This window comes from Garra rufa, chromosome 16 (assembly GCF_049309525.1).
Source record: "Garra rufa chromosome 16, GarRuf1.0, whole genome shotgun sequence".
NCBI classification, from domain to species: domain Eukaryota; kingdom Metazoa; phylum Chordata; class Actinopteri; order Cypriniformes; family Cyprinidae; genus Garra; species Garra rufa.
The window spans coordinates 6010063-6027111 of NC_133376.1; the positions used below are offsets into that span (position 1 = coordinate 6010063).

Here is a 17049-nt window from a genome sequence, read left to right on the forward strand (position 1 = left end):
TTTCTTCCAATTTGATGAGACTGCCCTAGAAATTAAAGCTCAGAGTGTGCACTTTAAGACCATATTCATTGTATAACTGTAACTTGAATATGTTTTGGTCAACAGCTAAATGAATAAAAATGGTGTCAATGTCCAAATATACAGTATATGGACCTGACTGTATATATATATATTAGTGGTGGGCCGTTATCGGCGTTAACGTGCTGCGTTAACGTGAGACTCTTATCGGGCGATAAAAAAATATCGCCGTTAATCTATTCTCAAATTTGGGTTTGGAGCTGGGTCTAAACTACGCAAGCTATGATGACTTTCACCTTGATAGTTTAACGCGGATGTATACCGAAGACTATAGAATATGTTTGCGCGTTTACGTCTCCTCCGCCAAAACACAGACGGGGTCGCGTCGTCCTCCATTCATAAAAACAGAATCTACTATAGCGCGAAATGCCACGTAAATTCGTCGTTTTTTGGATTCATAAATCAAATGTTGGTCTGTCACTTAATTCAAATCGCGATATGGACTAGTGTATGTGAAAACTGAAATGCAAAAAGACCGTTTTAATATAAATCCGGTATGTTCCGTTTGCCTAGCTGTATTTATGAATGGTGGAGACGCGCTTTTACTACATGCATACTGAAACACACGTGACGCTCCCGCTAATTTTTGGCACTTACATCTCACATGAACAGATAAACTCAATCTCCAAAACTGCTGTGAGTGTCACTTTTACCGTTTCATTTGAGAAAACTAGCATCATATCATACTGTATACACAGAAACTTCACGGCAACCTGTCAAAATAAAAGTACGGTGTAACATGTTCACTCATTTCATTGTTAGTTAGTAAACACAAGTACATCTTATTGAACATAATTTATTTTCATCAACAAATTATCATAGAACAGCTTTATGAGCAGTTTGTGATGCAGTTTGGAAACAGGAGATGAGCCCCTGGTCTAATGCGCCACCTGGCTTGAGAAACCCATTCTCAAAGACTTACTTATTGTCATTATTTGGGTAGCACACATATTCTGAATGCCTTCAGCGGAATTCAAATTAGCCATTTTAATCTAGATTAATCTAGATTAATTCCAAAATTTAATCTAGATTAATCTAGATTAAAAAAATTAATCTATGCCCACCCCTAATTTATATATATTAAGTTGTATGTTTTCATAAAGTAAAATCATTAACTGCCTTCCGCTGTAAAAAGTAGTCCCTAACTGCTGCAGCTGTGTTTACGTTGCTAAGGGTGGTTGCTAAGGGGGTTCAATGATACACAAAACCGTTGAGTGAAGCGGTCATAGCAGTGCCGTATCATGAATACAACACAGCTGCTGACCAATCAGAATTGAGGAATGGAACTAACCGTTTTATAATATTGATATTGATAACAGTTGTGTCGCTTAACATTTTTGTGAAATCTGTGATAGATTTTTTATTTTCAAGATTCTTTGATGCAGAATTCTTTGAATATTTCATTCAAGATTCTTTGAACGTTCAAAAGAACTGTATTTATTTATTTATTTTTAGTTTTTTTGCGACATCACAGCATTATTCTGCCCTCCAAAGGCAAAGTGCAGTAACTACGCCAACACTGAAACTGAGAAAAATGCCTTTAAAGTTTTTTACGCCAGCTAGTCAAACATGTTGACACTCTTCTTTCTCTGAAACACTCTTGTTTCTCTGGGACTAAACTGAACCAGGAGACTTTGCCACAAGACAAAACAGTTGTCACAAAGTCCATTTTAAGCCTTAACTCAATTTTGACCAAATGTGTAGTTACTGCGCTTTGCCTTTGGAGGGCAGTATTATTAATGTTGATAATGTTTCTGCTACTTAACTTTTTTTTTTTTAAATCAGTGATCAATTTTTTGCTTTGAAAGTTCAAAAGAACCCTAGTTTTAGAGTATTTTTTGCAACATTTCAACATTATCAATATTGATAACAGTTAGACTTTTTTTCAAGATTCTATGATTCACTGTTCTTTGATTCTGTGATTCAGAAATATTTGAATCTTTGATTCAAGATTCTTTGAAAAATATCACTTTTGATCAATTTAATGCATCCTTGCTGAATAAAAGTATTTAAAAAAATCTTTTTGACCCCAATCTTTTGAACAGTAGTGTACGTTCACCTGCAGAACAATATAAAGCAGACGCATTTAGAAAACCAGTGTACAATTACATAAACTGGGAGAGAAGACAGAGGTATTCTAGTCAGGGATTTGGTCAGGAATGGTTTGGCAGTATGAAACAGACTCGATTGTTTGTCAGCCTGAGCCAAAAACCGCTCATGATTGCACACATAGGCAGCGCTTATCTCGCTCCAGCCGTCGGCGCGTCCTGACAGCACTATTGTGAGCCCAAACATTGTCTTTTTGCCTCCTCACAATAGGCCGCAGATCGATCCGAACGCATGCGCAAGAAAATAAAAACAAACAGTGTCAAATGAGCGAGAACTACAAACTGAAAGCATTGGGGTTTGTTCGGTTCATTTGGTGGTGCACACTAGCGTGAACGACGAGCTCACGATTCCAACACTGATACATTACGGGTCCGGCTCAAACGCTGTAAACTGGCATATGAACTCTTCCAGATGCCAAAAACATAAAGAGAAGGAACGGGGGGGGAGAGGTGTGCAAATAAGCCATCGCATACAAAACCAAAAAACATAATCGCTTCATAATATCATCTGCATATGTACAGTACACAGTAATCGACAATGATCACACAAACAATCAGACACTGATAAAACTATCTATAGAAATATATAGTGAGATATACTATAAGTGTGTTTACATCTATATTATGTCAATAAATACGACTTCCATCCAAAGTCTGTGCTTTTCGGCTTCTCGAACAAACTGGAATGACTAGTAAGTTCTCCCACGGTGGGAAAACATCCGAATGCATTAATATTCATGATTATTAGCTCCGCCCATCATAGGTTCACAGGGCAGGCCTTACAATCGACATCATTACTTTGGCGTTTTTCTGTTGATTTAGTATATTAGTACTCGTTCTCAGATCTGATCTGGCTTAGAAAGTACATAATTATTTGTAGCGGGAAATCTGTAAGTAGCTAAAGTAGGGTTGCAGTGGGTGGGACACAATGTAAAATGTCTTAGCTTTTGCTCATGAATATTAATTAGGTCACCTGATGTTCACCCAGACCCAGATGATTTATTATGCAAGCAAGTAAGAACCAGTGTTATTTTAGTATCATTTATATAGAGTTGAAATTTTGGCTAATATTTTAAATTAGCTTTTATTTTTTTTTATAAAATTCACTTCAGTTTTTATTTTAGTTTCAGTTGATATTTTTGCTTTTTTTTCCCGTGATATATTTTTTTTCAAGATTTTTTAATTATTTGATTCACTTATTTTATTTTACATATATGTACATAAGTTTTTTAGATTATGTATTTGTTCTTTACAATTCCAAATATAATGGAATAATTCCAAACATTTCTAATTTTCATTTAGTTTCATTCTGTTTTGTTTTATTTCAGCTTTATTTCAATAGTTGTAATTTTACTTACACTAACACTGGTAAGAATTGCTTGCACTTTCAATATTTGCAAAGCTACTGCACACTTTGTATGACATTACATATGTGTCCCAATCCTAAATAAGAAAAAAAAAATGATGCATACCCAAAATGCTTTAATTAAAGTTCAAACCACCTACAAATGTGGTGTAAATGAGATTTAGGATCATATTAAATGCTATTTTTGCTGTTCAGGCCCCAAATACCGAAACAGATTTGAGTCAAATAAGCCGACTCAAAAAAAAAAAAAATCATTGACATTAATTTTCTTTGTGCTGTGGCCAAGCGAAACGAATCTCATAATCTATAATGATTATCTCCCAGAGTATGGGAACTTTGCAGAAGTTTTAATGGCTGTTACACCCCCGGTTGGTTGGAGGCATTTCCATTTTGCTTCGGTCAATTTGAGAGATGCTTTCAAGTCTAATTCACATTCCTCCAGCTTTTCTGAGAAATTAATTTAATTAACCTCTGGAGCTGACGTGTAATTTCGAAACATACGCTGAATAGGGCACAAAGATATGCTGCTCTCAGGTCCTTCCACTTTTCCTCAAGGTCGTTCTGAGCCCAGAGGAAAAGCATTCAAAGTTGGTAGAAAGACGGAAACGGCTAATATAAAGGGCAAACTAATCAACACGACATGTCCTCTTGTTTCGGGAAATTAGCAATTAAAACAAGCTTCGTGTTGGGTTGATATTTTAGTGCGTAATTAGCGAGCTGTACGATTCAAAGCGCTACGACTGATCGTTGATTTTACGCTTTAAATGTCAGATGACTCCACGATTAAAAGGACATCGTTTTGTCTCAGCGTGAGACGGGACGAGACAAAAAAAACAGGCAGCTTGGCAAACACAATCTCACTTTACGCTCAGTATTAAAACCACCACATTCAGATCAAAATAACAAAAACGGCACGACAACAAACGATAATCAGTCAGACTGGTCCACGTTACGCTTTGATCCTTCGGTAATGGTGACCTGTGAGGGGGGCGGAGAACGGACTGGTGCGATGCGTGATGGGACGGGTGGCTAGTTGTTCCGTTTGGGCAGGTTGCTCAAGATGTATTCGCCCACGCCGAGGAAGTAAACCACCTGAGCGATGCCGAAGAGCGGCGCGATGACGAGAGCTCGACAGTACGCCCCCTTCAGGAAAGCACCGGGACCTTCGTGGCGTAATATCTTCCTGTGATCAGATAGATCCGAAATGAAAAACAAAGTTTAGACTTTTTGCAATTACATGAAAATGTACTCACCCCCTTGTCATCCAAGATGTTCATGTCTTTGTTTCTTCAGTCGTAACAAAAAAACATTTCGGAATTTCTCTCGATATAGTGGACTTCTATGATGCCTGTGAGTTCAAAATCAACCTACACCGCTGTTTTACCTTTTTGTAAAGGGTGACTTTCTTTGCATGTTCACTTTGTGAACACTGGGTTGTTACTTCTGCAGTGATGTAGGATGATTTTGGAGGAGAAAATAAGAAGGGAGTTTTTCGACATACCCTAACTGAGTTCACACAGTGAGCCTTTGAGGTTAAAAAGTATATAAATTGTATTTTTTTTTAGAAAATAACTGATCGTTTCACTAGATAACACCCTTTTTCCTTGACTGGGATCATTTAGAGTCCTTTGAAGCTGCATTTAAACTGCATTTTGGAAGTTCAAACTCGGGGGCACCATAGAAGTCCATTATATGGAGAGAAATCCTGAAATGTTTGCCTCTAAAAACATAATTTCTATACGACTCATCTTATTTTCTTCTCCAAAATCATCCTACATGACTGCAGAAGTACCGACTCAGTGTTTCAAACTGAACACGCAAGGAGGGTCAAAACCCGTTATAAAAAAAAGGTAAAACAGCAATGTTGGACAATTTTGAAGTTGGAGGAGAAAATGAAATGGGAGTTTTGTGACTGTCTTGAACCAAAATACACAGAGTAAATGCAGAGCTAGACAAGATGAATGTTTGAGGTTAAAAAGTATATAAATTGTAATTTTTTTTTAAAGAAAGTAACCAATCGTTTCACTAGATAAGACTGTTCTTCCTTAGCTGGGATCGTTTAGAGCCCTTTAAAGCTGCATTGAAATTGTATTTTGGACGTTCAGACTCAGGGGCACCATTGAAGCCCATTATATGGAGAGAAATCCTGAAATGTTTGCCTCATTTCAGGATTGGAAGTTCAAATTTGCGGGCACCATAGAAGTCCTCTATATGGAGAAATCCTGAAATGTTTGCCTCAAAAAACAATTTCTTTCCGACTGAAAAAAGAAAGACATGAACATTTTGGATGAAATGAAGAAGGGTGAGTAAATGATCTGTAAATTATTGTGCTGGAAGTGAACTTCCCCTTTAAATTAGGGCGCCTGATGACCACACTGGCCAATGAAAACAAAGTCACCTGATACAGTCGGTCACCCCGCTGTAAGTGTCCTCTTGACTTCCTCGTGTTAGCGACTGTAGCCTGGTTTTTATCACTGAAACACACACATACACTGTTTACCGTTCAGGTCCAAAACCACACAGATGTTGCACGACAGTTTTTGCTTACATACAGGCTCCGTTCCAAAAGATAGCAAGCTGCTTCACTGCATACTGTCTACTTAGCATGCTGACAGGGAGAAATGTGACTGGATTGGAACGTTCTAGGTATACAGCAACCCAATTCAAGGGAGACTCGACTGGCAACAGTTTTGAATAGAGTTTGCACTAGAATGTGCATCACATGTATATACAACATTTAATATTAAGAATTAAATTTTTTTTTAAATAATATATATAAAAAATGTGTTATAGTAAAAAATAATGAAAAATATTTAATATTCAGTAATAAACAAAATCTAACATGCAGTATTTTCAAATTTGGATCAAAAAGACTGGGAAATTTTTTTTTTTGTAATAAATAATATAATAATTAATTAGTAATAAAATGTTAAATATTATTAAACAATAAAAATGACAAAAACAAATATGAAAATGTAGTTTTCAGTATTTTAAAATGGAAGAAAATAAATAATAAATAAAAAAGGAATAAATAATAGACAAATTAAAAATGTACAAATGTTAAATATTTAATATTCAATAATAAATATTACACAATATTTAATATTAAGCATTTAAAAAAGAAAAAAACTAATATTGAAAAATATTTAATATTTACAATTTGACATTTCAAAAATAGAAAATAAAATCATTTCAGCAAAAAACAGACACAACTAATATAAAAATATTTAATGCTTTTTTAAATAGACAAAACTAATAAAAAACTAACCATATTTAATATTCTTTTTTAAAATGTAAACAAGATTTCATATTCAGTATTTAAAAAAATAAAGAAAATAATATTAAATTTTTGTTGTTTTCAGTATTTTACAAACACTAAAAATATAGGAAAAATGTTAAATATTCAGTAATAAAAAAATTTAAAAATGTATATAAATATGTATAATAATAAATAATTGAAATCAAAAACTGAAAAATGTTAAATATTTAATATAAAAAACTATAAAACTGTAGTATTCAGTATTTAAAAAAAAAATAAAGAAAAAATCTGTAAAAAGTTTTTAATATTCAGTATTTTTAAAATGTCAAAAAAAGCAATACCGACAGAAATATTCATTTGTTTAATATTTAAAAAAAATAATAAAAAAAGATAATTTATATTTATAAAAATATAGAAAGATATGTAATATTCAGTAATAAATCAACTAAATCTTATTTTTTTTAAACACATATTTAATAACAAATATTAATATTTAGTAATAAATAATAGACAAAACAAATACTAAAATGTTTCATATTTAATATTCAATAATAAAAGGAGTATTCAGTATTTTAAAAATGTAAGAAAATAAATCTGGATATTTTTTAATATTCAAAATCGTAATAATCACAATATTTAATATTTAGTATCTTTTAAACTAGACAAAACTAATATAAAACATACAATATTTAATATCCAGTGTTTAAAAAAATAACAATAATAATGATAAAATAGACAAAACTAATATAAAAAGAATACAAAAATGTATAATATATTACTAACATATAATAATTAAATCATATTTAGCATGATTTATAAAAAAAAAAAAAACAGAAAAAGTATTTATTACTTAATATTCAGTCTTTTAATTGGGGAAAAAACAAATGTTGAAAATGTTTAATTAGATTATAATTACATTCATTAAAATGAGCTTAACTGACTATTAAAGTAATTAGATTAGAACTATTTTTATTGATATTTTAAGTATTAATTTGTAATTTCTCTTGTCCCTGCTGTTTAGTGCATGTTTTTCCCACTGAGCTCAGTGCATTTTTGGCCTGCCTTTACTGCAAAATTAGGCCGAAACAAATTTTGTGGTACAGCATTTGCGTCAGAGGTATTTCTAGGACATTTTAAAATGCTTTGTACGTGGGCGGCTCACTAGGTTTTAAAACAGAGCACCAGAATACCACAAATGATTCAAACACACTGTCAGAACAATATGATTAATATACAAAACAGGAGAAACTCACCATCTACAGGGTTGACGGCGACGGCGGCTGTGCTGCCCGCAATGCAGCCCGATGCAAAAGAGACGTAGAAGGGAGCGGGACCGTCGGCTCCTCGCTTGCCCAGATTATTCAGATTCGCAAACAGAGGGAAATAGATGATAGAAAACGGGACATCCCTGAAGAGAGAGAAAACACAAAGCTGAGTCTGTGATCTGATGACTGATTTTGGGATATGTTTGCATGTTTGTTCCCAAACCTGAGCAGCGTGGCTCCCAGGCCCTTGTAAAGACCCGCGATGCCCTTTTCCTTCAGTAATTGTCTGGTGAGTTGCATAGCTGTGGGGGACTTCACCTCTACGGGGCCCCCGGGGGTCACTGCCTGAGGCATCAGCTTCCTCTGGGCCTCTGCACACACAAATTACAGTATATTTTAATCATTTGCACTCTGTTTTCTATTTATAAGCAACTGTATGGCAGATTTTAATATGAGTAAATTTAGTAGCTACCAATATGTACTACTGTAATATGTATATTTCTGTTAGAATAGCAATATTTTAAGCTTTTTTTTTTTTTGCTTATGAATTACTTAGAACTACTGACAATGACTTAATATTTCAGTATTAAAAATCTGTATATTTAATATATTGAATACTTAATTTTCACTTTTAACATTATTTTAAGAAAAAAAAATAATTGAAAATATTTTCAACATGACATCCAGTATTTTAAAATATAAAACAATAATAAATCAAAATAAACAGATAAATAAAATTGAAAAAATATCTACTGTTTGTAATATTTAATATGTAAAATAATATATAATATTTTACAAATAAAAACTAATACAGAAAACAATCTATATAATATTTATGTACTAAATATTCAGTACCGCTGACAACGACCGAATATTTCTTATAAAAAATAGAAAAACTATTGATAAAATATTTAATACCCAAAAAATCTAAAAATGAAAAACAAATATTTAAAAAAAAATTATATAAATAAGTGTATATAATAAATTATATATATAATTATAATAGTGGTGACAATTACTTCATATCATTATTTTAAGAAAGAAAAAGGATTAAATTCAAAACATATTTAACATGTAACATCCAGTATTTAAAAAAATAAATAAAGTTGAAAAAAAAATGTATATGCATTACATGTATAATTTAATACGTAATATAATATGTAATATTTTACTAATAAAAAACTAATACTGAAAATGATCAATTTAAATATTAAGTATTTTAAAAAATGACAAAATTGTAAAAAAAAATTATACATTTAAAAAATAATAATTGAAAACATATATAATATGTAACATCCAGTTTTTATCTATCTATCTATCTATCTATCTATCTATCTATCTATCTATCTATCTGTGTGTGTGTGTGTGTGTGTGTGTGTGTGTGTGTGTGTGTGTGTGTGTGTGTGTGTGTGTGTGTGTGTGTGTGTGTATATAGCAATACTTATAACAATATTTTTAATTATTACGTATGATAATTTAATTTAAATATATAAATAATAATAATAATAAAAATAATAATATGTAAATAAAATAATAAAAATATAAAAATAAAATTGTGTAAGTAAATTACATATTTTCTTTTTTTATTTGATTTAATTATAGGAGTTTTTTAGTTACAATTTATGACAATTTAATTTAAATATATGAATAATAATATGTAAATAAAATAATACAAATATAAATCATATATGTATGATAATATAATTTTATTTTTATATTTGTATTATTTTATTTACATATGATTATTTATATATTTAAATTAAATTGTCATAAATTATATATGTAATAGTTTTATTTTTTATTTGATGCATACATATGCATAGCAATAATTGTAACAATGTTTAATTATAAGTTATGATAATTTAAATAAATATATAAATAATATATAAATAAAATAATAAAATATAAAAATATATAAAAATTAGTATATTTGTCATAAACATAATAAATATATATTAATTTTATATATAAACATTATATATTTTATATATACACATATATATATATATATATATATATATATATATACACACACATATATATATATATATATATATATATATATATATATCGCCATGAACATGGTGGTCAAGTCAGCCGAAGTGGAATGCAGAGGGCCCTTAACTAAGTCAGGCGTACGACAGCCCCCTATAAGAGCCTATATGGATGACCTTACCATCACAACGACATCGGTCCCAGGGAGCAGGTGGATCCTACAAGGATTAGAGAGACTCATTGCCTGGGCTAGAATGAGTTTTAAGCCCTCCAAGTCAAGGTCCATGGTGCTGAAGAAGGGGAAAGTGGTTGACAAGTTCCATTTTTCCATCTCAGGAACTGTCATCCCAACCATCACGGAGCAACCTGTCAAGAGTTTAGAGAAGCTCTTTGACTCCAGCCTGAAAGACTCTGCCGCCATTCAGAAGTCCAACGAAGAACTTGGAGCTTGGCTTGCCAAGGTTGATAAGTCCGGTCTGCCTGGTAGATTTAAAGCCTGGATCTACCAGCACTCCATTCTGCCCCGAGTCTTGTGGCCCCTGCTGGTCTATGCAGTCCCAATGACAACAGTTGAGTCCCTAGAAAGGAAGATCAGTGGCTTTCTTCGGAAGTGGCTGGGACTTCCACGCAGTCTCACCAGCGCTGCATTATATGGGACGAGTAACATCTTGCAGCTGCCATTCAGTGGCCTTACAGAAGAATTCATGGTGGTACGCACCAGAGAAGCCCTACAATACAGGGACTGCAAGGTGTCATCAGCCAGCATTGAGGTGAGGACAGGAAGGAAATGGAATGCTGGGAAAGCAGTGGAGTTGGCAGAGTCACGCCTGAGACAAAAGGCTCTGGTGGGCACTGTGGCGACAGGCAGAGCGGGCTTTGGCCATATTCCCAAAGACCTTGGTTAGCCAGGCCTGTGGCAAGGAAAGACACCATCTACTCCAGGAAGAGGTTCGAGCAGGCGTGGAGGAAGAGCGAGTGAGTAGGGCGGTGGGACTCCGGCAGCAGGGAGCTTGAACTAGGTGGGAGAGTACACTGCAGCGCAGGATTACCTGGGCAAACATCTTGCAGGCAGATTTTCATCGGATCCGTTTCCTGGTACAAGCTGTCTATGATGTCCTGCCAAGCCCAGCGAACCTCCATGTCTGGGGGAAGAGTGAGACACCTTCCTGCCTTCTTTGCTCTGGAAGGGGCTCCTTAGAACATCTCCTCAGCAGCTGCCCAAAGGCTCTGGCTGATGGTCGTTATCGTTGGCGCCATGACCAGGTGCTTAAGGCAATTGCTGAGAGCTTAGCCTCAGCCATCAGCACCAGCAAGCACCATCATGCTCCAAAAAAGGCAGTCCCCTTCGTTAAAGCTGGAGAGAAACCCCGGGCACGTCCACAATTAACAACAGGCCTCCTCCACAAAGCCTCGGACTGGCAGCTGCTGGTCGACCTGGGAAAGCAACTGAGGTTCCCTCAGCACATTGTAACAACAAGCCTCCGCCCAGACATGATAATTACCTCTGAGGTTTCAAAACAGCTAATCATGCTGGAACTTACGGTGCCCTGGGAAGAGCGTATCGAGGAAGCCAATGAGAGGAAACGTGCTAAGTACCAGGAACTGGTGGAGAAGTGCAGGGAGAGAGGCTGGAGAACCATCTATGAGCCCATAGAAGTTGGCTGTAGAGGCTTTGCAGGACGTTCATTGTGCAAAGCCCTCAGTCGGTTGGGCGTTACGGGGTGGCAAAGAAAAGGGCCATTCGATCCGCAAGTGAACCTGCAGAGAAGGCCACAAGGTGGCTTTGGATAAGGAGGGCTGATCCGTGGACTGCTACTGGGACGCAAGTCTGGGCTTGATCAACCCCGGCTGGGTCGCCTGGGAGAGGGTGTATGATGTTGCGAGACCCGAAACATCCAATGATCCCAGGATACATCACTGAGGATGCGTCCCAGTGCATCCATGAGATGTTTCTTACTTAAGTATATATATATATATATATATATATATATATATATATATATATATATATATATATATATAAACATGGAATAACAAAATAGAAGGAAAATACATATACATAAAATAAATTAAAATAAAGAATAATATAGTAATTAACATAATTTAATAAACATATTATATTATATTGCATTGTATATATTTATTTATTTGATGCATTAAGTAATAAATTGAAAAAATATATATTAATGTACTATATATATATATATATATATATATATATATATTTGATTCATAATTTTTTTTATTAATTTAATTAAATTTTAATTTAATTTAATTTTAGTTTTTAATTTAAATGATTATAAATATTTCATTTATTTTATTTACATATTATTATTTATTATAATTTATAGTAAATTAATTTAAATGTATAAATAATATGTAAATAAGATTATACAAATATACACATAAAACTATATATAAAACTATATATATATAAATTTACATACTAAATGTAAAATTTAAATAAAAAATGTTCGACATGTTGAAACCCGGGAATGAACCCAAGTAGTGCGTTGGACCAGATGATGTGTCAGTGTGTGTGAATGGGCACAGTCAGCTCAAAGACCTAGTCATCGTGTTTACACTGATATGTGTTTACTCTGTGTGTGTTTGTGCGTATATTTACGTCTCACCCGTCCTTAGAGAGGTGATGTCTAAAGAAATCATTTGCCGCCAACTTGATGGCTTTTTCTGGAGTGACGAGAGTTAAGTTCACCGCCGCACCTAAAAGAGACAAAAACATACGTTCTCAGTGACATCATTCACAAAACAAGCTCTTAGTTGACAATTAACTAGTCTACTAACATATACAGTTGAGGTCAAAAGTTTACATCCCCCTTTCAGAATCTGCAAAAATGTTATTTATTTGACCAAAATAAGAGGGATCATACAAAATGCATGTTGTTGTTGTTTATTTAGTTCTGACCTGAATAAGATACTCCACATAAAAGACATTTACATATAGTCCACAAGAGAAAACATTAGATGAATTTATAAAAATTACCCTGTTCAAAAGTTTACATCGCTTTGATTCTTAATACTGTGTTGTTACCTGAATGATCCACAGCTGTGTTTTTGGTTCAGTGATAGTTGTTCATGAGTCCCTTGTTTAAACAGTTAAACTGCCTGCTGTTCTTCAGAAAAAATCCTTCAGGTCCCACAAATTCCTGCATTTTTGTGTATTTGAACCCTTTCAAAGGTTACCTTTAAAAGTAATGCATTACAAGATTAAGTTACTCCCTAAAAAAGTAACTAATTACGTTACTTAGTTACTTATTATGGAAAGTAAAGCATTAGGTTACTTTTGCGTTACTTTTTAAATCTGGGCAGGGCTTGCTTGTTTGTTTTTAATATAAAAAGTTCTATTTTTAGCAAATGTAAAAGCCACAGAGAAAAGTAAATTCAGGCTTAGAGAAAAGTAAATTTACGTCTGTACTGTAGACCGCAGAAGAAAAAATGTCAACCCTTCAGCAACAACAAAAAAAAAAGATTATCTTGAGTAAGTTTTGCTTATTAGTATGGATGAATTGGATCATCGAAAGTCAGCAGCAAAGACATTGGTTAATAAAATAGGATTAAATACATAAAGGATATTTGTATTATTTAACATATTTAATTATTGCAGGTTTGCGTTGAATTTCACTGTTTTTATTCATTTTGAGGAATACTGTATCTGTTTTTTAGTGAGTGAGATGAATTAATGCATGTTCACATTTATTTTTAGAACTAAAGTAACATCTCACAATTTTTCCCAACATGGGGACAGAAGAGCTTTTAATCAATAAATGAAGAGAAAAAGTAACTGGCGCTACTTATTTGAAAAAGCAACAGATATTTTCTTGTCAATTAAAAAGTTTACTATTATTACGTATCCCGCGTTACTTGTAATGCATTACCCCCAACACGGTTTCCAACAATGACTGTATGATTTTGAGATCCATCTTTTCACACGGTGGACAACTGAGGGACTCATATGCAACTATTACAGAAGGTTCAAACGCTCACTGATGCTCCAGAAGGAAACACAATGCATTAAGAGCCGGGGGTGAAAACTTTTGAACAGAATGAGGATGTGTAAATCTTTCTTATTTTGCCGAAATATCATATTTTTTTCATTTAGTACTTACCTTCAAAAGCTACATAAGATACTTACATGTTTCCCAGAAGACAAAATAAGTGAAATTTACCCTGATCTTCAAATTTTAAAAGTTTTCACCCCCTGGCTTTTAATGCATCATGTTTCCTTCTAGAGCATCAGTGAGCGTTTGAACCTTCTGTAATAGCTGCATATGAGTCCCTCAGTTGTCCTCAGTGTGAAAAGATGGATCTCAAAATCATTCAGTCATTGTTGGAAAGGGTTCAAACACACAAAAATGCTGAAAAATCAAAGAATTTGTGGGACCTGAAGGATTTTTCTAAAGAACAGCAGGCAGTTGAACTGTTTAAACAAGGGACTCATGAACAACTATCACTAAACAAACAAACAAACAAAAAACAGCTGTGGATCGTTCAGGTAAAAACACAGTATTAAGAATCAAGGGGTAATTTTTATTTTATTTTTGTGGACAACATCTTTTATGTGAAATATCTTATTCAGGTCAGTACTTAATAAAAAAATAACATGCATTTTGTATGACCCCCTCATATTTTGGTAAAATAATTAACATTTTTAATAATTCTGAAAGACCTCAACTGTAAACTCTGACATACCTCTGTACATGCCGAAGTATCCTTCAGACCGGATAGTCTTAATAAGGCAGTCTGACCTGCAGAGCACAGCATATATATATATATAAACAAGTGAACTGAATCTTCTAAATGATTCGAATCATTTGTTTGAACACTCACATGCTGGTATAGAGGCGAGATCCATTCTGCTGGTTCTGAAGGCGGGTTTTGGCCAAATCGATAGGAAACACGCAGGTAACGCCGATCAGTCCCGCCACACCGCCATTTATTAGCTTGGCAGGCAAACTGGAGACCAGACATAATAGATTCATAAAAGAGATTCATAAAAGTATTATTAGGTTTTATGTGATTCTTAAACTCACCTGATCTGTTTGTCAGCCATTTATCTGGCTCCCTGTATTTCTTCAGTGTGTGTGTGTGTGTGTGTGTGTGTGTGTTTAAGGCGTCAGAGTGCACGTCTTTGCAGACTTCTCTGAGGGTTTTTGGTTTTGGGATCTTAGTTCATTCACCGTCCTATGGCCGATCTCTGAAACACACAGAGAGAAAGAGAGAGAGACAGGATATTAATATGTTTCTGATTCAGGTGTCATCTCTCACTGTTTGACTCTAGAAATTCCTCACCCTGGACTCACTCTTTTCTTTCCTTGCCCATCTGTTCTCTCATCTCTCGATGTCTTATTTCTATTCTTATTGCATTTTGCCGGTTGCTCAGAAAGTTTAAAATCGTTCCCCAGGCTCACGCCGTCTGATTCACCACACACACAGCAGATAAGTAGTTTTCTGTCAAATTGGTGTCAGCTCTATTTTAAAGGTATAAAATGGTATTTGTAAGCATATTTATTTGCTTAGGTGCAATTTCTGAGTGAAACTGGATGTTCAACAAAACAATATGTAGGGCAAGACTTGAGGACGTCCTTTGGGAATTAACGGGATGGTGATAAATGGTTTCTAAATGAGAAAATAAGAGGCCAGAGTGACATCAGACGGGAAAAGAAAGTCAACTTTGAAAGATTATTCAAGATAAACATTCATTTATTTGGAAAATGCGCATGCTGTCCACAATAAGACCAGGAAAATGGATTCAGTTCTAGTGGATTAAAATTCTGTCTTCAAAGAGCCGATTCTGGTTTCATGTTGACTATAAGAAAATTATTTTTAAAAATTAGAAATGCTCAAATTAGAAGCATGAAATTAATAAAACAATAATTCAAATAATAATTCATAACATCATTATGAAATAATAATTACTGTGAACATAAATAATATAATAAATACAGCCATAATAATTATTGTAAACATTATTAATAACATGAAGTTAAAAAACGTAAAATAATAGAAATCTTTTAACAACCAACTTAATGCAATTAAAAATACAATAATAATAAATAATACTATTATTATTACTATTATTATTATCATCATCATATTATATTAATAAATATAAATATTAGATTATTACTTAATCTAAAACAAAAATTAGAAATACTGTAACAACTAACTGAGACGTTGAAAATAATAATAATAATAATAATAATTTTAATAATTAGTACTATTACCACAAAAATAATAATTATTAAGAAAATAAATAAATAATACCATGAATAATATGAGAACAATATATATATATATATATATATATATTTTTTTTACTATTATTATTATTATTATAATTAATACTATTATTAATAAATATAAATATTAGATGAATAACAAACTAAACTGAAAAAGAAATTCCTTATCAATTAACTTAATAATATAATAATCAATACAATTATAATAAATAATACTATTTTGATTATTATCTTATATATAAATTACACTAACTAAAACTAAAATTAGAAATAACTGAAATAAGTTGAAAATAATAATAATAACGATAATAATTATTACAATTACCACAAAAATTATTAAGAAAATAAATAAATAACAAATAATATGAGAAAACACACTACTAATAATAGTATTAATTACTATTATTATTATTATTATTAATATTAATAAATAAATATTAGATTAATATATATATATACACACACACACCACAAAAATAATAATTATTAAGAAAATAAATAAATAACAAATAATATGAGAAAACACACTACTAACAATACTATTAATTACTATTATTATTATTATTATTATTATTATTATTATAGCAATAATAATTACTATATTACAATATAATATAATACAATAATATTACAAAATAATAATTATTACAATAAATAAATTATATATATATAAAATGAAAGACAAAAAACAACAATTGTAAAAATTACTATTATTATT

At 32.6% G+C, this 17049-nt stretch overlaps 1 protein-coding gene across 1 annotated transcript; it reads right to left on the minus strand.

The window, feature by feature from the left end:
- Positions 1-213: 213 nt before the first annotated feature.
- Positions 214-15268, minus strand: LOC141289011 (mitochondrial glutamate carrier 1-like). The gene is made up of 14 exons (XM_073821202.1): positions 15123-15268; positions 14920-15045; positions 14782-14837; positions 12705-12795; positions 11748-11829; positions 11613-11673; positions 11009-11213; positions 10709-10898; positions 10482-10649; positions 10253-10289; positions 8300-8447; positions 8065-8219; positions 5951-6026; positions 214-4735 (listed from the first exon to the last, which is right to left on the minus strand). The coding sequence occupies exons 1-14, from the start codon at positions 15140-15142 to the stop codon at positions 4582-4584; spliced, it is 1569 nt and encodes a 522-aa protein (XP_073677303.1). The 5' UTR covers positions 15143-15268; the 3' UTR covers positions 214-4581.
- Between the last annotated feature and the right edge of the window lie 1781 nt (positions 15269-17049).